The 26,372-nt window shown below is 43.4% G+C and overlaps 1 protein-coding gene across 1 annotated transcript in view; it reads right to left on the bottom strand.

Moving 5' to 3' along the window:
- The window catches only part of Pah (phenylalanine hydroxylase), a 69,564-nt gene extending 43,657 nt beyond the window's left edge, over nucleotides 1–25,907 (bottom strand). Inside the window, exons 1-3 of the mRNA XM_060377860.1 lie at nucleotides 25,483–25,907; nucleotides 19,557–19,664; nucleotides 10,161–10,344 (exon numbers count right to left, since the gene is read on the bottom strand). Coding sequence (XP_060233843.1) covers nucleotides 10,161–10,344; nucleotides 19,557–19,664; nucleotides 25,483–25,542 — 352 coding nt within the window. The 5' untranslated portion in view covers nucleotides 25,543–25,907. The remainder of the gene's footprint in view (nucleotides 1–10,160; nucleotides 10,345–19,556; nucleotides 19,665–25,482) is intronic.
- Between the last annotated feature and the right edge of the window lie 465 nt (nucleotides 25,908–26,372).

Here is a 26,372-nt window from a genome sequence, read left to right as displayed (position 1 = left end):
GTTGTCTGGGAATAAACGACTTAAGAAAGAGACCTGGAGTCTTTCAGAGGACATCTATGGTAGGCTCTACCCCCTGTTCCCTCTCTTCAACCTCTTTTGGTGTTTAATCTATTTGTCCTTCTGAATGAGAATTAAGCGTCCTCCCTGGGGTCCTCCTTGTTACTTAGCTTCTTTAGGCCTGTGGATTGTAATGTAGTTATCCTGTATTGTACGGCTTATATCCACTTATAAGTGATATATCTCATGGGTGTCTTTCTGGTTCTGGTGTTACAGCAAAAAAGAAAGAAAGAAAAAAAGAAAGAAAGAAAGAAGAGAGAGAGAGAGAGAGAGAGAGAAAGAAAGAAAGAAAGAAAGAAAGAAAGAAAGAAAGAAAGAAAGAAAGAAAGAAAGAAAGAAAGAGAAAGAACGCTGAGCCCTTTCCTAGCCTACAAGAAGCCGCCAGCGGCAGTTCTACAACCTTTGCAAGTAAAGAAGTGTGAGCAAAAGTGTGTGCTGTGGGACACCGTGACACACTGCAGCCTCCACGAAGAGTTTCTCTGCTAGTGGAGGGAAGGTTGGAGGGTAGATATGAGGGCAGGGAGCTGAGCAGGACTGAGGTGCATGGTGTGAAACTGACAAATAATCAATAAAAAAATTAAAGATTTAAGAAAGAAAAGAGACCTGGGGAAACAAGTTCCCAGATCAGGGTTAACAGTGTCCTGGGGCACATGGCTTCCTTTCTCTTCAGAGGGTGAAGGGCAGGCAGTCCGGGAACTCCCCAAAGTTAAAAACGGGGAGCCCAGACAGGGCGCCTGCCCCACTCAGCTCCAAGCACATCCGCCCTGAGGCTATGCTCACAAGGTTGAACACCCCCGAGACCGAAGCTGGCAGGTCTCTCCGTGTGCTAAAGAGCCTCCGCCTCAGCCGGCAAGCTTCCTGCTCCCCAAGAGTCTGGCTTCTCCTCTGTGAAAGTCACCAGACATCGAATCCGCCCTTTGGTATGGGAAGCAACCATACCAAAGGTAGATCTGTCACCAGACCATTGCGTTTGGACCTCAGAACAAAGTCTGGAGGCGTTTGCCTGGCTAAGTAAATATGGTGATTTGGGGTTTGGTGTCAGAGCCCAAGCCCACTTTGCTCAGCCCATAGGCCTGACCAAGTTTTCGGTCATGAAGTTCTTGTTACCTTTTTTCTTTTGATGAGCTAAAGGAGAGCTCTGCGGGGCCTTGGAGAATTTCTTTCCGCCTTCCATCCAAACCTTCCTGGATATCAATGGTAACTTCGCAAAACCTGCCTTCTCCTCCACACACTTTCTCCTCTTCAGTTGGGTTGCACACTCCCCCCCCCCCCCCACGCCTCACACAGGGGGTCTCACTCACAATGCTGGGAATAGGCACTGACCCCCAGTGACCCAAGCCTTCATTTTGAAAACTTAAATCAGATTAGCTCATTAATGACCTTGCCAAATACCCCAGTGGTGGGTCGGGCTGCACAAGCCCCTCCACAGGCGCTGGGCTTGGGGTTAATGAGTTACCGAGCCGGCTGCTGCAACAGAGGCTCTCTGTGAAGCCAGCGGCAGCCGGGGGTGGGGGTGTGTGCAGATCATTAATAAATATTGATTTGGCTCCAAAGGAAGCAGCCTGCCGTAGAGCAGACCCTGGACACCCACGCTGTTGGTCCCATTACGTCAGGGTCAACTGTTCTACCCAGACGCCAGGGGACCACTGGCTCCAGAGTGCTCCCAAAGAAAAGGCCCCACAGGCAAGAGCCTACTTCCTGCCTGATGGGTCAGTGCGAGCCCATCCAACCCACAGTCCTTCAAGGCAGACAGATCCCAATCTAGCTTTCACCCTCCATCTGACAGTCACCCCCCCCGGGGGGGGGGCTGAGTCAACAAGGCACTCAGGATGGTGGGCAGCCTGTCTCCGGAAGAGCAATAAATCCTCCAATTGAGAGACCCAAAACAGAAGGGTGTTTTCACCCCAACTCCAGACTCCCCTGTGTCTCCTCTGAGGCCATGGCCTCCAGCCTCGTAAGGAAGCAGCCCCTGTGTGAATTCCAGGAGCCACTGAAAAGGGAGAGGGCATGGCTGCCAGGCCTTGCAAATGAGGGCCTCCTGTGTCTTACCCTGCCTCTAAAGGACTTCCATATTTGTTTCTAGGGAAAGAAAAGCTGTCAAGAATAAATGAGCCAACGCCTGGCTGACAGGATAAGCTATCTCTGTCTTTGCATCCAGACAGAGCAGTGTCAGCAATGATGGCATCCAGGCAAAGCATCCAGCTTGTTTGTTACTTAAGAGCAACTTCTTAGACTCAGATAAATGAATGAGCAAAGACTAGAAATTTCAATGAATTATTGAAATTATACATAAATAAAAACCTGTAGGGCCCTTGACTCCATCCATCCCCTAAACTGGAGCTACTCTCCCACTGTCACTTCCAATGTGTCTGCCATGTGTCTCTGTACTTTTAATATATATAAGTGCCAGAGCCAGAAGAGGCCAGGGCATTGAACCCCCGAGGAGCTGGGGTTACAGGAAGTTGTGAGCCACCCAACTTGAGTGTTGGACATCCAACTCCCATCCTCAGAAAGAGAAATGGGTGTTTTAAACTGTTCACCATCTATTTCTACAGCCCCGAAGATACTACATGTCTCTTGAGGGTATATAGTGGCCACTTGCCCATTCATCCCGCAAACATCCGATATGCCTTCTAAGAGCTCACAGAGATCTGAGATAACGAATGAATTATGGTCAAAAATAATACACAGAATGCCTTTTCTAACCCAGGTCTTGCCTGACCTCACTGCCTTTCCTCTTGTCTGCTAAACCAAAGAATGAGTCAGTGTGCCCAAAAGGACAGTCCTTAGGAATAGCGTATCTCCCTACCATTGCCATATATCATGTCATACAGCAATGACTCCACACCAAGCTGGGAACCACATCTGCTTTTCCTCCTCCTGCTAACCCTGAATGGCGTGAGTGAAGGAATATCGCGGTAAATGTGAATGAAAGAGAAAAGAGTGGGAAAGTTAACTTGAGTCAAGTTTAAAAAGAACAGTAGTAAAAGGAAGAAAAACACAACAGATGGGATTCTAAAGGAAGGACCATATAATGTATATAGTGCTAAAGACAGGGCATCAATGATGAAAAGATGTCAAAGATGATGAAAATACTCCCTCAAAAGATATCACTTGGGTAATGAGTGTTGTCAGTATGGTAGGAAAAGGAAGAAGAAGAGAAATGAAGGAGGAAAACATAAAAAAGAGTAAAGGAATGAGAAAGGAAGAAGGAAAGATAATAGAAGAGGAGAAAGGAGAGACTATGGCTTCCTGTCTCTCTTGTCCTGCCATTCCCGACTAAACAAAGAGCCAGTGGCACTGTTACACACAGGAAGGATTGGGAATGGGAACTTATTTGCATGACCATCACCAAACCCCACATATGAAAGTTGTTCTTGACTGATAGGTAAAGTCAACCCCAATGTGGAGAAAGGCTGCTACCAATTCTCTCTTCATTACTAACTTGAGTCCACATCCATGGAGCTGGTGGTAACAAGTGGCCTGATGTTGGCTGGAGTTCTGGATTATCTCACTATGGAGGCCCAAACATGTCTGAGACTAAGATCCTAGTCATTTCAATCAAGTTCAACTCAATCATTTAGGTGCCCAAAGATCAAAGCCTCTCGTGTGATCTTGTCAATGAGTGTAGAGGGTTCCAGAGCAGGGTTTAGTTGTATTTTACAGATGAAGAAGAAAACGCTAGTGGGTTTGCCCACTGAAGGCAATAAATAGCCATGTAAAAAGTAGAGAACCAAGTGTTGACTCGACTTCAAAATTATTGCTCTTTCTGGGTTACTAAGAGATTCCCTTGATCCACTACACATGACAAATTGGCATTTAGTTAAAATCATTTTTTGTCCTCTTATCCACTCCTGCAACTTAGAGATCATACATGTCACATGGAGAAAGGTGTTCTTAGTCTATTTCTTCTAACTTTCACAGTCTTAGCCCAAATAGTGTGCCCTCTATTTAACAAAGAGTGTGCGTTTGGGGCCTCTGGACCTGAACAACCATAAGAAGCATTCTGTATCTTGTTAAAAAAAAAATCAAGATTTAGTATACTGACAACATGAGCCCTGCATGTTGGCACCTCTACCAAAATTATATTGTGTAATTCAAACAATCACATTAGCACTAAGTATCTTCACTTTTCAAATGACACGCAGAAGACTTAATAGGTTGGTCAAACAGCTACAGAGCAAAGATTAAAGTGGGATGATGGAGAACACAAAACCTCCCAGCTTTGCCTCTCTAATACTGAAAGCATGAATGATGTTTTCTCTGGTTACTCTAGGTACTGCAGAGATTAAGTGAGACAAGTAAGATGAGGACGAATTTTAAGAGCTTGATCTGAAATATGAATGGGAAGTCTTCTCTTAGCTTGTTTATAATTCTAAGATTTTCCTTAGCTTGAGCTCAGTGGCCTGGCCAACGAGATCAGCTTCATCAGGGCATTTGTTCAGATTTTTCTTTGACAATGAAATGTTGACAGAGTTGGGGGAGCAGATTATTAACAGCATTAAGTGGTTCTACATAGAGTCCCAAAATTTCTCTTCTCCTTCTGGATGTTCTTTTTCTCCCAGATGGGGCCACCTTGTCTCAACAGGGCAGTCTGAAGACAAAGAAGACATCTCCCTAGGTACCAGGACTTAAAGCAATATCAGTACATCCAGTGAGCATCTAAATGAAGATTTAAAATAGTAACGCAACTGTGAGTTTCCACCAATACAAAGATATGCAGCCTCCTGCAGGACCATGAGCATCTACTGCTATAGCTGTGAAATCCAGACACGGGGGCAGGGGGGGGGGACAAAATGCATGAGGGAAAGTTTCCAATTGACAGGGGAAGGAGAAGTTAGAAACAGAATATGTAGATAGATAAAGGGAAAGAAAAGTAGAGGTGCAGGTGGTGAGTTTAAAGAAACTCCCACCATCTGGACCACTCAGCCCTAAGCAGCTTTCTTCTAAAGACTCTTAACACTTTGGGAACCATGACTCCTTTGAAAAGTCTTCTTGTCTTAAAAACAAATAGCCATGCACACATGTGCACCATTTTGCCAAGTCCTGAGAGGGGAAGGTCGGAGCCTTTCAAGGGATCCTATCACTGATCACAGAAAACCTAAATGAATGTTAAGCATCTGACTTACGCAATATGGCTCTTCAGAGCAGTGATATTAAGAAAAAGGGAAACCTGTAGGGCACTGGACTAAGAGGGAAGAAATGTGTGTAATAATGATTCTTTTGTCTTCTATCATTAACCTTAGCTCTAGGCTAGGCAGATAAATAAGAGACAGTACAAAGATAGATAGATAGATAGATAGATAGATAGATAGATAGATAGATAGATAGGAAACAGGTGAATAAATGGAAGATAGATAGATGGATGGATAGATAGATAGATAGATAGATAGATAGATAGTTACTAGCCAGTCTTTCTGTTTTACACAGAATATAATAGAAAGTAATGGAAATCTGTGTTTACTATTTCCACACAGTATCCTGTTAGTCAACCCCCACTGGATAAAGTCTAGCAAATGTTCATTTGCTTTTAAGAAAAATCTACAAAGAGTCAAGTCTCTCAAAAGGCCATGTCCCTAACCTCTGAATACTAAGACACTGTGTCCGTGTCCTTCTGCTTCCCCTGGCTGCACTCTGTCTCCATGTAAGCATCCCCCCCAACTCTCCCCACCCCCTCTAAATGCAATGTCATGCAGAAGACTCAAAGGGAAAGGTAACCGGATTAGTAGATGGATCGATGGCCGATATTAATGCTCTTTCATGTTGGGTTGAAGAAGGATTTGAGTTCATCAGGAGAGAAGGCAGCAGGAGAATAGACTAAGTATTCAAAAGGCTCCTGGATTAAAATCCTATTAAGTTCCCATCAGCTTCTCCAGGAGGCATTTGAGGAGGTTGGGGTTTCTTTAACCTGTCACCATAATTAACCTTCCTTCAGGCTGTTTTGGTTGGGGAACATTGGCAATTAAGAAACTGAGAGACTTTCATTTTCTGTCGCCCACACCACTGCTTGAACGCTTTAGAGACCAGAGTGCAAAGTGGTTTAGCTTAATTGATTTGCGGGGTTCAGGTCTCTCACTTGAACCTGCTGTCAGACTTGCCCCTGAGATCTGAGCCCCTCATTAAAAAGGGTATTTTGTCCAGAGAAAAGAATCAAAGGTTCCGATCTACTCCTAGGCTTTCTTCCTCTCATCATTCCCCCAGTGGGGCTTGATAGAAAAGAGCAACTGTGCAGAGCAATGCTTGCTTCTTTCAAAAGCCCCACTTCCGGGTTCAGACTCCTCTCCACAAATCTACACTGGAGCCCTGATTGCCAGTCTCTCCCTGCACGTGTCACCTACCACGGCATCTGCCGTAGCCCCAGCAGCTGCCGAGTCACAGATAAGTTTAGTCCAGGTGGAAATAGCCATACCGGTGACAAGGGTCACAAAACACATTTCAAATAGTTAGTACCGACAGTGTCTTTTTTGCTACATTAAAGTTGCCACCCTCGTTTCACTCACACACAGCCCTGCACAGCTCCATACACCTCAAACATCCGTACCGGCCATCCTGGGCAATAATGTTAGCAGCCTCCTAAGGCACTGAGTGTGGCCACTTCCAGTGTCTAACAAGCTGGGCAGTGGCTGCAGGATACCTCTGGCGGGCAACATTAGCTTCTTCCCTTTCTCACCCTGAGGATTACATGACACAGCATCTGTCTCCTCGTTCTAGCAGTCTCTCTTTGTTATTTACCTGGGTGTCTTGTGCTTTTTGCCAAACTGTGAGCTACTTAGGAACCAGCACTGGACTTATTTCCTCTCCAGCTCCTAACACTGTGTCTGACATAGATCAGTGGGTACTTAACACACTGTTTTCCATAACTACCCAGACTTCGCTCTCCGCCTTAAAGGCAAGCCACAGACTCCATTTTCACAATGAGAAATGTAGGAGCCTGGAGGACCACAGGACCTCTGAGGTCATATTACAGACCCTGAAATCTATGAAAAAAAAGTACCTTGTTATACTGTTTGGGGATTGTCGAGCCATTTTTATAAATAATTCCTAGAATATAAAACATTTACAAAGCCCCTAAATATCCTTAGCTCTGTTTTACAGTGCCTGCGGATGTAGTTTCATTAGCCCCAATAAGACCAGGAACTCTTGTTTCTTCCACTGGATGCAGCTTGAGATCATCAGCATCGGAAATTTGTTCAAGGTCACACCAAGTGTGCTATGACTTGGTTCAAGAAACTGGGCTCTTAACTGTCTACATCCTCTCCAAGAACTTCCCTTTGCAGCTTCCAGGTCAGGCTACAGCCTTCCAGCTGGCCTACATACATCTTCCTAGTTCTCCAAGTGGCGCCTGCCTGCTGTCAATTGCTTTGATTTCCGACTCCAGAGCCCAGCTGGCCCAGCCTCCACCTGCTCCGACCAGAGGCAGGGCTTGCCCCAGGACCCAGCAGGCCCTTTCTTTGCCCAGATGGGCCTGAAGTTCCTGTTGGGAGCAGGTGGCCTGGAAAGTAGAAGAGGACCATCATCAGCCTGGGAAGCAAAGGGGAGGAGGCAAGGAAGTCTGAATGAGGAGGAATTATGAGGGTACCTCCTGAGACCTGACCCCTCTGAGCGCTGTGCAAGGGCAAGCCAGAGATGGGGTTCCCGTCAGTTATACTTTCCCATCAGAGTTTCGTACACACGAATGTTATAGAATGTTCAGATTGGGGTAATTGTACTTATCCCCCTCAAATACTAATCACTTTTGGTGGTCAAATGTTTCAAAATGTCTCTTCTATCTTTTATTTTAGATAAGAGTGCATTGTTGTCATCCTTTTGTACAGCAGACTTGTACGAAAGTCTGTGCATGAAAACATCGCTGTGTCATCCAAGCTCTCCACCCTCTCCTTCCCCTCCTCTCTTCTGAGTATTGAGCACATAACCTTGAACATTTTAAAGAATCAGTACAGGACTTGTTTCTTGTATCTTACTAATGCTCAGCACCTGTACCTGGGTGTACACCTGTACCTGGGTGTACCTCAGTAACAGTGTGTGCTTAACCCAAAGCATTAGGTGTTCAGGAAGGCTACTTTAATACTGAAGTCTGAAGTAGAAAAAGAGTTTATTAAATTAAGTTCATCTCAACAAGCACGCTCTGAAGTGTCTACCAAGATGAGTTGAAAACATGTCCACACAAAAACCTATACATGAATGTATATAATATGTTTGTTCATAATAACACCAGATTGGAGTAAACCAAGATGTCCTTAAAGTAGCTGAATAGGCAATCTAAGGTTAAGTTAATACAATGGGATACTATTCAAGGAAAATTTTAAATGATATATATAAAGTCAAAGGTGAAAGAAGCCCATCCAAACTGTTGCTTCTAAAAAAGGCAAAACTTCAAGACTGCAAATAAGAGAGAGAAGGATGGATGAAGGAGGGGTGGACAGTGCAGGCAGTTTTGAAACACTGGTACTATTTTATATGTCACTGTGGTGGCAGACACGGAGCACCCTGCATTGGTTAAAGCCAATAAAACTCTACAATACAAAGCAGGTTTTTAATGTGAACTGTGGACTTTACTTCCCAGAAATAAATCACTACTGGTTCACCAATTTTTTCTTTAAAAATGCATCGTGTTAATGCAGATTGGTAACAGGGAGAATAAGATATATAAGAATTCTCTGTACATTTTGCTCTTTTCTGTAAAATTAAAAAATAAATTCTATTAAAATTGTTCATCTGAATATTCTCTGCATCTTGAAAAGGAACCAAGCATCTTGCTTGTCCGTATTCTCTGTAGGCTACACCTAAGTGTAACCTACATATTGACATATTGCCATGGAGCCAGTCCCTATAGTATGCTAGACGCCATGCTCAGCGATATTTGTGCTATGATCTTTTTCATAATGAAAGCTCTAGGAAGACAGAAAGAAGGGATTTCAAAGTCAGAAGCTGAAGGGATGACTTGAACCCAAGGTGACCGAACTCCAAGCCTGTCCTACCTATAATTCTTACCGTAAATGGACAGTGAAATGCAGCAGGTTTTAACAGCCTGTATTAGCTGCTCACTCGTCAGTCGCTACTGTGTGCCACAAACACAGACATGAGTAGAAGAGACGACCTGTGCGCAAGAGGTTGTGACATAGTGGAAGGAGGTGGATGGATGAAAGATGACACCGACAGCAACAGGATCAAGGAACTGAGGGATCCCTCATCCAGATTTGAGGTGCTGTGAGAATCTGGGGAGCTCTTTGGTCGGGAGTAGATAACTAAGCATCTTGTTTCAGGCTGCACTCACATAGAAACCACACTGGAAGGGAAGGTTAATTATCAACTTGGCTCTCTTAGGGAAGAGAGTCTCAGCAAGGGATTGTCGAGATCAGGTCATCCTGTGGGCATGTCTTGGGGGAGGGATTGTCCCATTTATAGTAACAGATATAGAAAAATCTATCCTAAAAGTGGGCGGCACCATCCCCTAGATGTGGACCCTGGCATGTGTAGGAGAAGAGAAAGTGAGTCATCAGCAGGCGTGCACTCGCACTCACTCTCTCTCCGCTCTTGACCTGATGCTCTGTGACTAATTGCTTCATGCTTCTGTCATCTTAACTTCCCCACAATGATGGACGCTAATCGGGAACAGTAATTCATAAATCTTTTCTCCTCCCCTAAGTTGCTTTTTCTCAGGGTATTTCATCTTAGCATCAGAAGGGAAATGAGGACAATACAATAGCCATGCCACCTGCAGAGAGTATAGTAGCCCAGAAAATTTTTAATATGCATAAAAATTATGTGCACAATGAACCGGATTTGATACCCCGTTCTGTAAAACTAGGCACAGTGGAGCCCACCTGAAATTCAAGCACTTGGAAGGTGTTCAAGTGCAATCTCAGTTACTTAGTGAGTTTGAGACCACTCTGGGAGACACAGTATCTTATCTTTTAAACATATTCAGTGAGTATAAGAAACAGTTACACTGAGAAAGGAGAAAGGAGCTAATAATCGTGTGTGTGATATACCAGGCCTAGGCTTGCCTCCTCTCTGTTACACCCACCTGTAAGTTGTTACCCATGCTTTATTGTATGAAGACAGTGTGATACTGTTTGGGTCATCAGATGCTTCAGACTCACCTGTGTTCTTTTCCTTGTCTCTGGAAAGCTCGTGGACAGTGGCACCGATGTCATGCCTCAGGCTCTTGATGATGCTGCTCAGAGCAGGCATGCTACGTTTATCCAGATAGGTGAAAAACTCATATTCATCTTTGTTTAAACGAGAAGGTCGGGATTCAATGTGTGTCAGGTTGATATCATTCTCCTAAAAGAAAAAAAAAATTATAGGTGTGAGGGTCTGGCATTCATTACTTCCACAGTCCAAATACACAGAGCCAGAACATAACATAAGGCAGTAATAATAAAGATAGCATCCATAAAATTAGCATACAACTAATTTGTGTATTGTTTTATAATGATAGAGGATAAAATAAATACAAGGCAGACCAGATAAAATGGTTGAGCTGTCCTAGGGTAGGGTTAGGATACTCTAGTGTTTAAGAGGATCTGTACTTGAAGCTTCCTTGAGAAAAGAAGACAAAGGCACATCCTAAAGGAGTTGATGGACATGAAGACCCCATGGAGATGGTGTGATTGGCCTAGAAGAAGTTTTGTTTGTTTGTTTGTGTTTTAGAAGTCTGATAAATCAAGTAGCCACAAAGATGAAGGACAACTATGCAAATCATTTTAAGGAGTGTGGCCTTCATTCTGAAAGACATAGAGTCTTTATGAGTTTTGATCAGACAAACAAACCGGTTCACTGTATTAACATGACCAACAAGACTTCCACGTTGAAACTAAACTTGTAGACCTGGCAGAGCCACCAAGTCTTGCTGAGGCCTCAGTCATTGCTGAAATACCAGTGGGTGTGGAGCTGGTTGTAGCCATGGTGGCCAGTGTGAGACGGCAGGAAGAGTCATATGCTGGTACTTCATGCAATGGCCTCAAAGGTCAAAATGATAAGAACGATGGGAGGAGTTTGTACATAACAAAATGGAAAAAGAATCATTAGATACCATTCCATCCTCCAATTTGATACACTGTGTGGCTGAGTGAGAATCCAGAATTCCTAAGAAAGAACAAGTACACACACACACACACACACACACACATCTCCCTGGAGTTTCTTCTTTGAATAAAATATTATAGCAAAGATACAGAGAGAAACAAGGTCGTTCTTTAACTTTTATTAATTACACTTTATTCACTTTGTATCCCCCCATAAACCCCTCCCTCCTTCCCCCTAATCTCACCATCCCTCCCCTTCTTCACGCATGCCCCTCCCCAAGTCCACTGATAGGGAAGGTCCCCCTCTCCTTCCTTCTGATCTTAGTCTATCAGATCACATCAGGGATGGCTGCATTGTCATCTTCTGTGGCCTGGTAAGGCTGCTCCCCTCTCAGGGGGAGGTGATCAAAGAGCAGGCCAATCAGATTATGTCAGAGGCAGTCCCTGTTCCCATTACTATGGAATCTACTTGGACACTAAGCAGCCATGTCTTATTGGACATTAGCCACCCCTACCATATCTGCTCTCATCATACCATTTATTAAATATTTACTTATTTGTGGTGTGTGTGTGTAAGCACACATGAGCATAGTTGCCATAGAGTGAGTGTGAGGTAAAAGTCTAACTTGCAAGAGTCAGTGCCCTCTCTCTATCTTGTGGATCCCAGAGATAAACAAGCATCAGGCTTTGATGCAAACCCCTTCACCCTCTGAGCCCATTTGCTAACCCATCCTCCCATCTCTCAGCACTCACCAGAGCATCTGATCTGGATGAGCCTTGATTTCTGCAACCAGTGTTTTAGTGCCTGGCATGTGAGTTTCCTCATATGTTTTGCCGCTAGAAACAATGGCTGACATTAACTACATGCTTTTCCCTGATTACTTATCTGATTTCCTAGCATAAATGCCTTGGGGCCTCATTGCTGAACCAGAAAGTATTCACCCTTTGAAGTTTCTGCATGTGTCTTATACCCCACTGCTCTCAAAAAGGTCTATACGCATCTGTTTTGCTTTCCAGGAGCAAACCTATATTCTTCACCAGTACCAACTATCAGGGTTCCCAGTGTTTTGCTTTGTTTTTACCTGACATGTAAAAATAGCTTATAATTAACTATTCAACCTTTTACGCAATTGCTAATAAAACTAGTAATCTTTTTCTGAGGTTCTTAGTCACTTTTTCTTCTTTTGTGATTCCTGACTTTTTTTTTTTTATGGCAAATCTACTTCTCCTGATCAGTAATACTTGTTTATAGATTGGTATTCTGTTGTGTATTATTTTTTCAAGATAATATTATTCTTGTTGAATTTTAATTGTTTGCACACACACACATTTAAAGCAGTCTCAGAGGATGCAGGAAAACAGAAAGTGAGAACAATCTGGGCATTCTTCAGGGATGGTCCTGCACTACATTCTCAGAAAATGGAAACTTGTGCCTTATTGTTCTCTGTGTATATCTGAGGAATATCTGAGTATCAGATATTCCTTCCTCTGTGTGTCCAAAGAACCCCTCAGCCAAGTTTCACGGGCTTCTCTGGTTTCTTTTGTCATCTGAAGGGTCAGGTGAAGGATCACCAAAACATGGACAAGCACAAAGCCAGTGGTGTCTTTTACCTAAATTAATTCCCTAAAACAATACTGATTTCAAAATGGCAGAGCTCAAATGTCTCATTTACCTCTGGATTCTCTTTTGGAGAAATGAAAGTGTCTTGGTTATTGGTCTATTTCTATTATTGACAAGTCTTTCGAAATGTTTGTGCTTTAAATTTGTTCAGAAGCAGAAATTGACTAAAATGTAAATTTTTTTACTCATGAAATCTGATAAAGCACACTGAACTCCAAAATAAAGAAGTCAGCTTGTAATCATTTTAAAGTTTCCCCCAACAAAGATGCTTTCTGACAAATCAGAACACCTGTTTTCACATTCACATAAAGAGCTGTGACCTGCTTTATAAATGTCATAAAAATACAAAAGCAAGGGCTGCTTACTACAGCTTCTCCTCAACTTTAATGTTTTTAGATGGTGATAGTTTAACTCACAAGGTTCTTAACATACTGTGGTGGTTTGGACAAGAACAGCCTCACTGGCTCATATATTTGAATCTTTAGTCATCAGGGAATGGAACTGTTTTAAAGGATTGGAAGGATTAGGAGGTGTGGCTCTACTGGAGTGGGTGTGGCTTTCTTGGAGGAAGTATGTCACAGGAAGTGGGCTTTGATATTTCAAAAGCCCAGATCAGGTCCAGGTTCTCTCTCTTGGCCTGCAGATCAGGATGTAGCTCTCAGCTACTACTCCAACGCAGGCTGCCCTGCTCCCTGCCATGATAGTATGAGACTAAACCTCTGAAACTATAAACAACCCTCTAATTAAATGCTTTCTTTTATAAGAATTGCATTGGTCACATTGTCCCTTCACAGTAATAGAATGACTAACACACATACACACGCAAACACGTAGAATCATTTAAGTTGGCTCCCAAATTTTAAAAATGTTTCACAAGTTATGTGCTATCCACTAAAACTGATTCCACTGGTACAGCCATGCCATTTTTCATTAAGTAGAAAACTGGGATACATCACGCATTCATGATTAAACAGATACCAACATTTAAATGGACAAAATTTGTCCCACAGATCCCATAACTTGAATAGCTCTAAAATTTTAAATGAAGATGAAGTTCAGCCATTTTGTGGTAGAGGCAATGCATGCCCAGTCATACGTGGTGCAACACTGAAAAGAGCAAATGCCATTACAATGTGACAGCTTCCACTTTCAAATGCCATTTTATAGGTTAGTGCTCTTCCCTTTGGTCTTTGCTAGAATTAAGGAAAACAAGAAAATGAAAGATGAAAATGCCTTGCTGTGAAGAATAGGTGGAGAAAGCACATTTTCCAGTGGGACAGTCATTGTTCATTTGTAAACAGTGCCTTTTCTTCCAGGAACACAGAAAGCACTCTTAAAATGTCAATTTTTTCATTATCATTAATATTATGTCAAACACAAAAGAATCAGAATCTCTGGCACAGGAAGAGAATAAGGAACCTGACTCAGGCTCTCTTCCTGCTGATTTTTCTCTATGACCCCTGAGGCCCCAGACGTTACCACTAGTCATAGCTTCAGTTCCAGAGAACGTGTCACCCAAGTAAGCCCACACGAGAGCCCTGGGTAGAGAAGAGGTGGATGAGAGACAAGTCCGGGGAGGGACTGCTTTCCTAGGCAAACAGAGCTCATTTTCTAAACAAAGCACAAAGCAAAGTCATGTTTCTTGGCTCAGGAAGAAAGAGAATGTGTAATCCCTCCCTGTTGTTTACCTCTGTTAAAATTTAAGAGACAACCAAGGTCTGTGTTGTACAGAGAAAAGTGAGGAGGATCTGAGAGAAATTAGGGGAGAGGAAAACATGATCAAAATATATTTTGTGAAATTTAAAAAAAATAATGGCAAGAAAGTTTACTTTTGTGGCCGAAAGCAGAGAAAAGAATATAGTAAAGCCCAGAACCAAGATGAGAACATGTATTTTGAGAAGGTACAAAGACAGAAGAAGTATGTGCACAGGGTTGAATAAATACCAGAAGACAAACCACACTTTAAGGGTACTGAACCCCCATCCACAGGACATCCCTGGAAGTAGCCACTTTCTTTAAGAAGCTCTCCAGAAGTGCTGGCACACTAGGGAAGCAGAAGCAGGAGGATCTCTGTGAGTTTGAGGCCAGCATCATCCACATAGTGAGTTCTAGGACAGCTAAGGCTATCTAGATAGACATTATCCCAATAAAAAGTAAAACAAAGAGGGAATAGGAGAGGATGTGGAAAATGGGGAAGGGAGGGGAAGAGGAAGGAGAAGAGGAGGAGGAAGAGGAGGAGGAGGAGGAGAAGGACAGTGAGACAGTCCCAGGTCCTTGCTTTGGGAATAACTACCAAACAGTTTATATACCATGACCCCATTTTTTTTTTATGAAACTGGAAATCTAACATAGGAAATTTTTTTCACAAAATCTTTCACTAAGATTTGGAAGTTAACTAAAAACCCTAAGTAGGGAAATAGTTAAATGGATTGTAGCACAATCATCTAATGAAATCCTATAAAGCAGTGACTACAGGTTTTATAATGCAAGATATCAACAATAACTCCATTTTACTTACCTCCTAACAAAGGGTCTACATTCTAGATACAGAGGATGGCTACGTAGCTCACCTCACTGTCTCCATCATCTATATAGGACCTAACAATAGTATCTAACTCCAAAGATAGTAGTGAGTGAGCTTGAGGGCACTAAACAATGGATGAATGGGAAGAGTGTGTCCCCGGGCAGTGGTAGGGCACGGAAAATGATGTAACAAATGTAGGCAGTTCCAATTGTTCCTAAAAGATCAATCATATCCATAAAAGCGGAGTAAAAATTGGAAGCAATATCTGGCTGTGGGTGTTCAGTGTGGGCAGCTCGCTTGTCCTGCATCCCTTTACCTCCACCAGTGGAACAGTCTACTTGAGGCTTCCGGAATGTCTGAGATAGCCTCAGAATCAGAGCTTTGTGGTTGTTTCTTTGCCTGTTCCCTTCTCTGGGAATCCATGGGCAGGTAAAGAGAAAGAAAGAATTTCTTTGCACCTTCCCCCAAGGAGACTGCTTCTGATTTTATGATTCACTACTAAGTGTCTTGTAAGAAAGGCTGTTTTCCTAAAGAAACATAGGGTATGAGTTAGGAGGGGCTAAAGAGTACTGTGGAAAATGTTTAAATAGATGCATGGAGAGCTGAGAGTGAGAACAATGTGCTAGGACAGTGGCATTCACAGGTCATAAGCAGAGGTCTGAGCATGCTCCTCTTCACACAATAAGTTACCAGAACATCTACTTCATTCATAACTATCACTCAACAAACATACACCAACACGATAAACTCTGTTTCTTTTATGTACATTGGTTCCATTGTTGTGCATTCTGATGTAGTTACCAGTTGAGATCTATAAGGCCAGCTCCTGAGACTTGGGAATTAAACAAAGGGTCACATGTCTGGGAAAGTGAAAACTCAAAAGATTCTCAAAGGTCCCCTTCAGGTTTATAGGACCAGTAAACAAGTACCCAGGAAGGAGCTCCACAAGGTGCTTCAACCTGCTGAGCTGCAAAGAGACTAAACTCTTGGACTTGTGAATTGCCTGCAAATTGTGAGAGAGCTCCAGGGTTGTAGCTTTCCAGAACTGTGATGTGGGGTTGCACAGAGGGCTTCTTGCTTGGTGAGGCAACTGCTTGCTTCTTTCTTTCTTTCTTTCTTTCTTTCTTTCTTTCTTTCTTTCTTTCTTTCTTTCTCACCTCTGCTTTCCTGTGTCTGTAAGTAACAGCTCACCCATTCTTCTTGCAGAGACCCCAGTAAAAACTCATTGGTCCACTAGCTTGGACTTCGTTGCAATCATTGTTTTAGCCTGTTGTGGGCTCTGTAGACTTGTGTTGTATATGAGTGTTGTGTTTCCCCAGGAAAAGTCTTTCACACAGCACATGCTATTGCTGATAGTTTAAAGCTCAAAGCCTAAGCCACGGTACTTTTAACAAAATGCTGAAACCTAGGAGATAATAAGTCTTCACTAAGGAAAGAACCATGGTCAAAAGCGTTTAAGAAATACGAAGTGTGACAATGGGGCCCAGGTCTTCCACCACAGCCTTCCCAGTCCTTTGTGTGTCTTGTGCACTGCAGTTCTCGAAAATCCAGATACAAAATGACTTGCTGGAATTCTCTTCTAACAATATAGAATTTTCCGGAATGTTTTTTAAAGAAAATATTGCCTTGATGTACAATGGAGATTCTTTCATTTGCTTTGTCATTTACTCCTTTTAATTTCACTTTTAATATCCAAAAACTTTGTCACAGCACAAAGGTGTAATAAAAGATACAAACACGTAAATGTGCTGTGACCTCAGCACCTTCCCCCTCTCCCTTATCCTCCAAACTTACTTTGCTTGGCAGACCTGTGGGTGTCGCAGAGAGATCATGGGCTTAGAAGCCTGAGATCCAGGGTTCAAATCCACCTCCACCTGCACATTTCCTGTATGATCTTGATTGGGTTACTTGGCCCCTCTCCGTCAACCATACAATAAAAGAATGGCTTACACCCCTGAATTTCATGAATATCAAATCAAGAACCTGTTATGCCTGACTTGTATGTGTGGTGTCATGGGTACAAGAATTTGCTTTCTCCCTTAACTCACTACTTTGTGTGACTACAATTTAACTCTGAGCTTTTCTCAGACTCTTAACAAGCACATAAAAGGTATTCCGGGATGGGGAGTTTTCATGATAACCGCGGAAGGTAGCTGGGGAGAAAAAAACATCAGTATAAACTAACAACAACCTTCCACCAACCGACGAGCACATTGAACTCCCTGTCCTCCTCTGCAGGGTGGGTACAGTGAGGCCTCCAAGGAGCAGAGGTTTGGATAATGCACCAAAGAATCTACCCAGAGTGCACACACCCCCCCCCACACACACGCACTCATCAGCGCATGTGTGCACCAGGGGCACATCATCTAGTTCTGCTAATTCATTTTTGTGCTTTGATAACTAGATTGTAAACAGCCTCTTCATTTATTATTATTTAATCCATTAACTCTGCCTCAGTCCCAAGGGACAACTGCTCAGGAAGAGCACGTGACTCCCTAACACAAAGGCTAAGTAGGTACCCTGGAGGATTTTATAGACGCGCCCTTTTCAGGATCAGTTTGTCTTCCAGAAAACATTTTTTCTCTCCACTCCCTCTACTCGCTCTTGGACGTTCATCTGCCCCCAACTACCACTACCACTTTAGAAAATCAGGTATTACTTTTTAAATACACTACATTTCCTAGAGCAATGTCAGATGTCCAAAATAGGGTTGAAAGGGCTGAAGGTGTCCCTGAGTACTGGAGCCCTTTCCTGCGAAACTCCAGATTTCATACCCAGCACCAAGCCATTGTCATTGGTATTTTGTTAACTTGTATTTAATGTCCTTTGTTCCCGATAATGGCTGGTCTTCATTATTTATTGCTTGGATTGGTAGCCACCCAGAAGACAAACATCTGGCTGTGTTGGTGATGGTCTGTCAGCGAGCCATAGGCCCTGGAGGGTGGACACTTACTCCTGTTATTCAGCAAAACTGGCGTAATACTAAAGTAACTCCTAATAACTTACCATTGTTACACCCACAGATCAGTGAACCTCTCAACTCTCTCATCAGAGAAGCTTCTGTTTTGTGTGAGACGGTGATTAACAGAGACCCACAGCTAGTCAAGATGCAGAGAATAAGAGACAAGAACACTCAGCTTACAAGAGGGATCTGTATTACACCACTCCTTCCACAGCGCAGGAATCATTGCAGAAGGAATGGGAAGATGAGAAGAGCCAAAGATAAAGAACAGACTAAAACAGAACAGCGCTTTCCAGACGTAGCAATGCAGTTATGCATGTGAATTCAAAACAGCTGTGATAGCATGCACAAGACCTGAACACGCTCAAGCCAGACACAATGACAGCATAGAAAGGGGAGGTAGACCCTTAGCTGAGGAGCTCTTCGCACACGGTTGTTGGTGGAAGAGGGAGAGCTGGGTATTCTTCTCTAAGGGTGTGGCCCTGGTAGGTCAACGAAGTTGGGTGGCAAGGGTACGGAATGGGAAACAAATCTGGGAGAAATCTAGAAGAAGGGTGAATATGATCAAAATACTTTATACAAAGTTCTCAAAGAACTAATGAGAAAGAGGAGTCTGGCTAAGATGCTCAATCCCCATTCAGAAAGGCAAAGAGGATGGACATCAGAGGAGGGAGAAAATAGAGAACAGGACAGAAGCCTAATACGGAGGACCTCTGAAAGGCTCTACCCTCCAGTGTATTGAGGCAGATACGAAGACTCATAGCCAAACTTTGAGCAGAGTACAGGGAATCTTATGAAAGAAGTGGCAGATAGTAAGACCTGGAGAGGACAGGAGCTCCACAACGACAGCAACAGATCCAAAAAGTGTGGGCACAGGGGTCTTTTCTGAAACTGATACTCCAGCCAAGGACTGCTCATGGAGATGGCCTGGAACCCCTGCACAGAGGTAGCCTATGGCAGTTCAGTATCCAAGTGGCCTCCATAGTAATGGGGACAAGGACTGTCTCTGACATGAACTGATTGGCCTGCTTTTTGATCACCTCCCCCTGAGGGGGGAGCAGCCTTATCAGGCCACAGAAGAAGACAATGCATCCACTCCTAATGATACCTGATAGACTAGGATCAGAGGGAAGAGGGGGAGGACCTCCCTTTTCAGTGGATGGGGAGAGGGACATGGATGAGAAAGAGGGAAGGTTGGAGGGGAGGATGGAGGGAGATACAGGGGGGATACAAAGTGAATAAACTGTAATTAATAAAAATAAAAATAAATAATAATAATAAACAAAAAAGAAATTAAAAAAATTTAAATACCAAGAATCTGAGTATATGATTACCCAAGATACACAAAAATACAGTGCTTACCTCAAATAAGCGCAGGACCTTGGCTAGGGCACCAACTTCTTCCTTGAGTGAGAATATCAGTGATACAGCACCATTTTGATTGGAGTTGTCTTCGATATAACTTGTTTCCTACATAATTAGATCACTTGGTTAAAATGTTTTTCACAGCTTAGCACCCATTCCCTTAAAACCACCAAAGAATGGGTAAGCATAAACTTTTTCTTCTCATCAAGCTTTGGAACACAGTGAGCTACAAGAACACAGAGGGCAGTGTAACTGGAGGTACATAAGTAGAGGACAGTGACAGACTGAATGTCACTCCTCGGTTGGCTTTCAGTTTTTAGAATCCTGCATGACTCTTTGATATCACTAGGCAATAATCACTCTTTTAACGAGCACCTATCTAGTTCAAGACCATATCTAGTATCTTCCAGACATGTAAATCTGAATTATGGTAAATGCGTCCATCCTTTCAGAGCCAAATTTCTGACTAGCAGACACATATACAACAGGCCAGGAGAGTCTTAGACAAAGATCAAATGGTGGAAAAAAATCTTAAAAAAAAAAAAACACACATCAGTAAACACAATGTGGAAAATAAACATTAAGCATAGACATAAACACTTTTGATCCAAGACCTAGCTGTTCTCCCCTCTCATCTGTTTTCCCTTTTTGAAACCTTTTGGAACCCTTTTGGAACCATTTTGAGAATATTACTTAGCCTCGCTTCCTCACCTACAAAATAGTAAGAATCACCCCTGGCCAAATAATATCCAAGTGTTAAAACAAAGAGTAAATGTAAGTTTAGATAAAATATTCGGGTTTTATGTAAAACGGTGGAAATGCACGTATGTCGATGGCCTTTGGGGTTTTGGCATGGAGCATCAAGTTGTCCCCTATGCAGGGATCTAGCTCATTGCCTAAACGAGTCACAAAAAGAGATGGAAGGGAACTCAGCTATCACACGATGGGATCCTTCAGTGAGGGAACAAACTAAGCATTCCAAAGTTTGAAAAGACATTTTCTTACGTTTTAAAATAATATACAATATTCTGCATGTACCCGTCCCCACACAGCACATCCCTAAAAAGGAGGAGAAAATGGGGAGGACAATTGCTCTCTTCTAAACAAGTTAATTAAGGTAATGGTGTGGGTAATCCATCATCGCAGGGACGGAAGGCAGTAGTGGGGAGAGTCTCGTCAGGGATTCAGAAAAATAAGTTTGGGAACACTGGTGTCTCTTAGGACAAAAATTTGTAACTTCAGAGATTCAGATTTTTTTCCAGGATGTTATATGAAATTGGAAGGACCAAATTCATCAGAAAATGGGATTATAGGATGATGCTTCAAATAAATTAGAGGGTTGTCCTGTTATGTGTCCCTGTGTGGATGATGTCATGATCTGTCTTCTGAAGAACAATGATGCGTTGAGGCTGGAGAGGTGGCCCGGTGCTAAGAGCACCTGCTGCTCTTGCAAAGAACCTGGGTTCAATTCCTAATACCTACAGGTGGCTCACAACCATCTGTGAGTCCAATTCCAGGACTCCAATGACCCTCATAGGCTCCTGCATGCATGCACTCGGGCACACAGGTATGCACATACAATAAATAAATAAATATTTTAAAACAAATAACTGTGTCATTTTTTAAAGATTTTAATGTTCCATGCCAGCACTTGATTTGGACAATCTCATTTAACGCTGAAATCAAGCCAGGAAATAGGTCTCATTGTGCACCAAGTCCCCCCTTTCACTGATGGCACTATTCAGGCTGAACTATAGAGATTGCTCAGGCATGTGATTTTTAAATCCCAAGACAGGCGAGACAGAGCCAGGTGGTTCTTTGGAGCTCCCTGGAAATTCAGGCTAGCTGTGTGGCAAGTTCCAGACCAGTGAGACAGCCATCTTGATAAGTATGATAGAAGGTGCCCAAGAAATGACTCTCAAAGTTGTCCTCTGGCGCATGCACACTTGGACAACTGTATACACGTGAACACTCTTTCTGTATCTCTGTCTCTGTCTCTCTGTGTCTCTATCTCTTTCACACAAATCAGGCTTTTTCTCTGTGTGTGTCTCTGTCTCTCAGCCTGCCTCTTACTCTCTCTCCCTCTCCCTTTCTCTCTCTCTCTCATGCTCTCGCTCTCACTCTCTCTATCTTCTTTTCTCTCTCCTGTAAACCCTGCCAGACACTCACAGATGAGCCTGACTTCACTCTCCTTTCCCAGTAGAGAACACTGAGCTCTCAGTCCTTTCTGGTTTCCTTGATACAACAAAATCCTTTCATGTTTCTAGTTTGCTTCTCTCTTGTTGACCTCCACAAAAAGCGAGGCATTTCTAGTACATATCAGCACAGGCTGCCTTAAACTAGAGCACTTCAGAGTTGAAGATTCCTGTAAGAGAAACCCAGGCAGTGCCCTGTACCAGCTCTCTCCTGAGCATGTCCAGCAAGCACCAGGTCCAGTGTCATCTTGAGAAATGATTCTTAAGAGCGAGGCCATTTTCTGCTGTTCCCATTGCCATCACATGACTCTAACTCTGAGTGTTCCACAATGACCCTATCTTTAACAGGGCTTTTTCCATGTCCTTCATCATGAAAGTCATTTTTAATGACTATCAACCATGGAAATTTTCAAAACCACTGATAATAAATATATACTAAGTCATGGCTCTTAAATTATAACTTTCCCCACAACTGTCCGCAATTTCACACTTACAACATAGTATGGCCCTAGTACAAGTGACAGTACTCCAGTCTGCCTGTGAATGGGAATCCACTTATTTACAGGAACCAAACCAGGTTCTTTCATGCTCAATACATTTTAACATTAGCAGCAGCTACCAGTCTCTTCAGAGTTTACATGAAAGAGACCGTTCAGTCCTCACAATGGCTGTGAGGAAGGTGCTGCTTTTTTAGAAAATGAAGACACAGAGCTAACAAGGTTATGTGGCTCGTCCCAGACAGTTCAGCTAATGCGTGACAAAGCCTGGGCTTGAACCCAGGTTCAGATTTCTCAACAGTATCACTCTGCTTCCTAGTGACAGATTCACACCACTTCCCAGTGGTAGCGCCTTCTTTTCAAAGCATAAATGACTTTACATGAAAGGAAGCTCAAAGTTTGTGAGAGGAGTGGGCCACAGTGGATCTGAATTCCAGGTTCACCTAGCCACTCCCTGCCCTTGAGCAAATCTTCTTTATAAGGCATTTTTATATCTTACTTGATTCTAACAGGCATGTGGTTTGACTTAGATGAAAAAGTAGCTCCAAAACTGTGTAGGGGGAAACAAAGCCAGGGAAAGAACTAGCAGCCAGAGAATGAGGAACTTTGATCACTGAGCAATGCATTCAGCAATAAACACAGACTGTTCTCTTTAGCCATGCAGCGAACACAAATGCCTTCTGTTACCTCTGGAAATAACTACACATTTCACATTTACAAGCAATATGCTCTTTCAAGGATGTTCTGGTGCCAACGCTGCTGATCTGGGGCTTACAGGAGGCATTCCTACGTGCACAACTCCCAAGCGTGCATCTGCACCAATGAACTATCAGAACACGTGATGCTAGCGTCCTGAGCCACCTGTCTCTGCAGGGCAGGGTGAAGAAATACGTCTCCACATTTCAGCATTTTCCCACAGGAGGAGGTGTTACAGTAAAGCAATGAGCTTGCTCAGTTGTGGGAAGCAAACTGGATTTCAGCACTGGCTGCTCTGTCTCTCCTGTTGGTTATCTCGGAACTCCTCGCTGATCTCTCAATTCTGCTTAAGTTTTCTTTACAGCACTTGTCTCTAAAAGAAACTACAGTATCCTTTTATTCTATTACTTCCTTTATCATTTATCTTCTGAACTAAAGTAGTTTCACCAGGAAAAGAAAAACATTATTGTTACTGGCACACAGTAGGTTTGACCAGCACATAGTAGGTGCTTCTGCATCTATTGGGTGAGTGAAGGTGCTAAATCCCACAGGCTGGTTATGCTTGTTATATGAGTACAACTTTGACATGTTATATGCCTTCAACAAATGGTGGCTCCTTTCTTAAGTATCCCTCTCTTTAGAATTAAATCATACATATGCTATCTATCTGGGTGAAAAGTTCTAAGGCAATGCAAACAGGCCTGGCAAGATACCTCAGCAAATAAAGCCTGAAAACTTGGATTCAATTCTCAGGACCCACTCTGTGAAAGGAGAGAGATGACTTTCCAAGTTGCCCTCTGACCTCTACACACGCCATGGCACATACCCCACCTCCTCACACACATAAATAGATATAATTTAACAATATAAGAACACATAAATTTGTTTCTTCTGCAGACAGATAGAAATAAAAGACACTCTAAATGCTAACCTATTCTAGCACCCCCCCTCAATTTTACAGTCACTAAACAACCTTCTCATTTCAGCCAAGTGAATTCTCAATACATAGCTTAAGTGTGTGTGTGTGTGTGTGTGTGTGTGTGTGTGTGTGTGTGTGTGCATGTGTGTGTTGGATTTCCCATGAGTAAGCTACACCAGGCACAGCATCTGCCTCGCTGTTTGTCTTTCCTGCTCTTCAAGACACATTCCGTTGAACAAACAAATTAGCTTTGGCCAAATGCACATTGACAGTTTCAAATGTTCTAGAAACTGTAAAAGAGATTTATAGGCATTGTTTAATTTTCATCTTAACCCTAGAACATGTGGGATGGGAGTGAATTTTTATTTTTCAAAGGAAAATGCTCTGCTTTTGAGGCTGAGGCTGAGCCCTTCTTAGAGTGTCCCTGTTATTATTAGTAGAGACAATCCATGGATTCAGAAACACCTAAGTGTTTTATAAACAAAGCTGCAAGACCCTCCCCTAATCTGGGAGACCCCTAGATAACTGGCTTAGACTCCCCAGATTGCCAAGGGGCTAAGCTGCCAGCATCGTAGGAGCCTAGAATAGGGTAGAGCCAGGATCTATGGACTGACATGCCTGCCTCTCATACCATCCTTCTTCAACAGCAAGTCTCTGACACCATGTGCCCCTCAGCCCCTCAATCCTGTCAGGGGAAGGGCTCAGAAAGGCAGCCCTCCTAGTCTAGGACATGCTGCCGCCTCCAGACTTTACAGTCTACCTAGCTGTTCCTGCCATTCATACACTGGGGTCTCTAGCTCCAGGCACTCCTCAGCACTCCTCAGTCCTGCCAGAGGAACTGATTGAAAGAGCATCTCATCTCTCCTAGTCCATGACATGCTGCCAAGTACACATTTGACTCTGACATCTCCTCTTTCCTGATGTCCTGAACCTCCCAGCTCTCCAGAGACTGTGGCTTTCCTAGGACTGCATAGAGCAGCTGCCTGCACACTCACGTCACCTCCAGGGTCTGAGTCTCAGTGTACAAACCATGATGCCCCAATCTGGGGCAAGAACATAAATCGTAGCAAAGAATATGTTCTGCAAGTGCTCCCTGGAGAGGACAGCAAATGCCTAGGCCCCAAAGCACGCTCACTCCCAGGGCTAACTCCTCTTCATCCTTCTCTCTGCTTATTCTCTCCCTCCTTGGATCTGAGTAAGTCCCCCTAAAATCTCTTCATGCAAGATCATCTCCTGGAAGTTAAAGAAGGAAAGTTTCTTATACTCTTATCATTTCTATACCCAGAAGAAAAGATTGTAGAAATATCACTGAAGAGTTGCAGTAGGACTCCTACCCCCAGATGATTAAGGACCAGCCTTTTCATTTCAGGGTACAGAAGATAAAACAGCTAACAGAGGAAGCCATGGAGTTACCAGCTCAGATGCCCAAATGACAGATGTGCCTCTACTTGTTAAGGACAGTCTCTTCAGTTGAGTTCCTGGGAATTATCATCATCTCTTAATAAGTTCATATTTCTTAGTGGCCTTAGGAAACTAGAAAATACCAGCATTTTCCAGATTACTTTCCCATTTGGGGAGCCAATTCTCTCCCCGCAGTGGAAGCCCACCAGGCTTACCTGCCCAAAGTCTGAAAATTTTCTGCTCAGGACTTTGTTCTCCGGGATCACAGCTGCCATGCTGGCTTTCAGTGAGTGAGATCTCTAGCTCTTGGCAGAAGGTTCGCAAAGGCTTGCACTCAGGTCGTGGGGCTGATGGTTTTAACCAAGCTCTCACAGGGAACAGGAGAAGAGAGGTTTCAAAGGATCTGTAGTCTACAAGGTCACTCTTCCAGTGGGCGTTGCTGACGTAGCAGAGAAGAGTCAAGAGCAGTCCATGTCCAACTCCAGGTCAGCAGTCCTGGGCCGTCCAAGGGGAGGTGTGTTGGAAAGGGTGACAGCCACAGCAGGACCCACTTGGCAGACTGCCCTGGAAAAGCAGAGAAGGCAGAGAGCTCCATCCTGGAGCTCAGACATGTTGGGCATTGGAGTGCCCGGACTGTGAGCTCTCCACGACTAGAGGAAACCAGAGACGTCTGCTGATAATAATTAAGGACAATTGTTCCCTGCAAGCAGAGACATAGAGCCAGGATCCTAATTTAAATGTTCTCCGCCCTCAACTCATCTGTATTAGTCACCAAACAAGTCAACCTACTTGCCATACTTTTCTTTAGAAAACCACACCAGATGACACTGCGAAGCTGAGTATGAGCAGAGGCAGGAGGTTTCAGGGACAGAATCCAGCTGGTTCTTCAGTTACTTTTGTGATGGCTGGGAACTTGCACATATGCACATGAGGTGATGCGCTGAACATTCAGTCAGCACTGTTTATTCTACTGGGTACACTGGATAAATGGAAGAAAACGCTTGAAAGTTTGTCTCAAAAATGTGACAACAGTTATTGAGCACTTGCTGTATGTGCCTGGTGGTGTCCTAGGCACTGGGACTGCAGTAGGAGCAAACAACCTCCC

The sequence above is a fragment of the Meriones unguiculatus genome, chromosome 2 (genome assembly GCF_030254825.1).
Source record: "Meriones unguiculatus strain TT.TT164.6M chromosome 2, Bangor_MerUng_6.1, whole genome shotgun sequence".
In the NCBI taxonomy this organism is placed as follows: domain Eukaryota; kingdom Metazoa; phylum Chordata; class Mammalia; order Rodentia; family Muridae; genus Meriones; species Meriones unguiculatus.
Note: the sequence above shows the minus strand (reverse complement) of the source record. Positions and strands in the feature narration are given on the sequence as shown.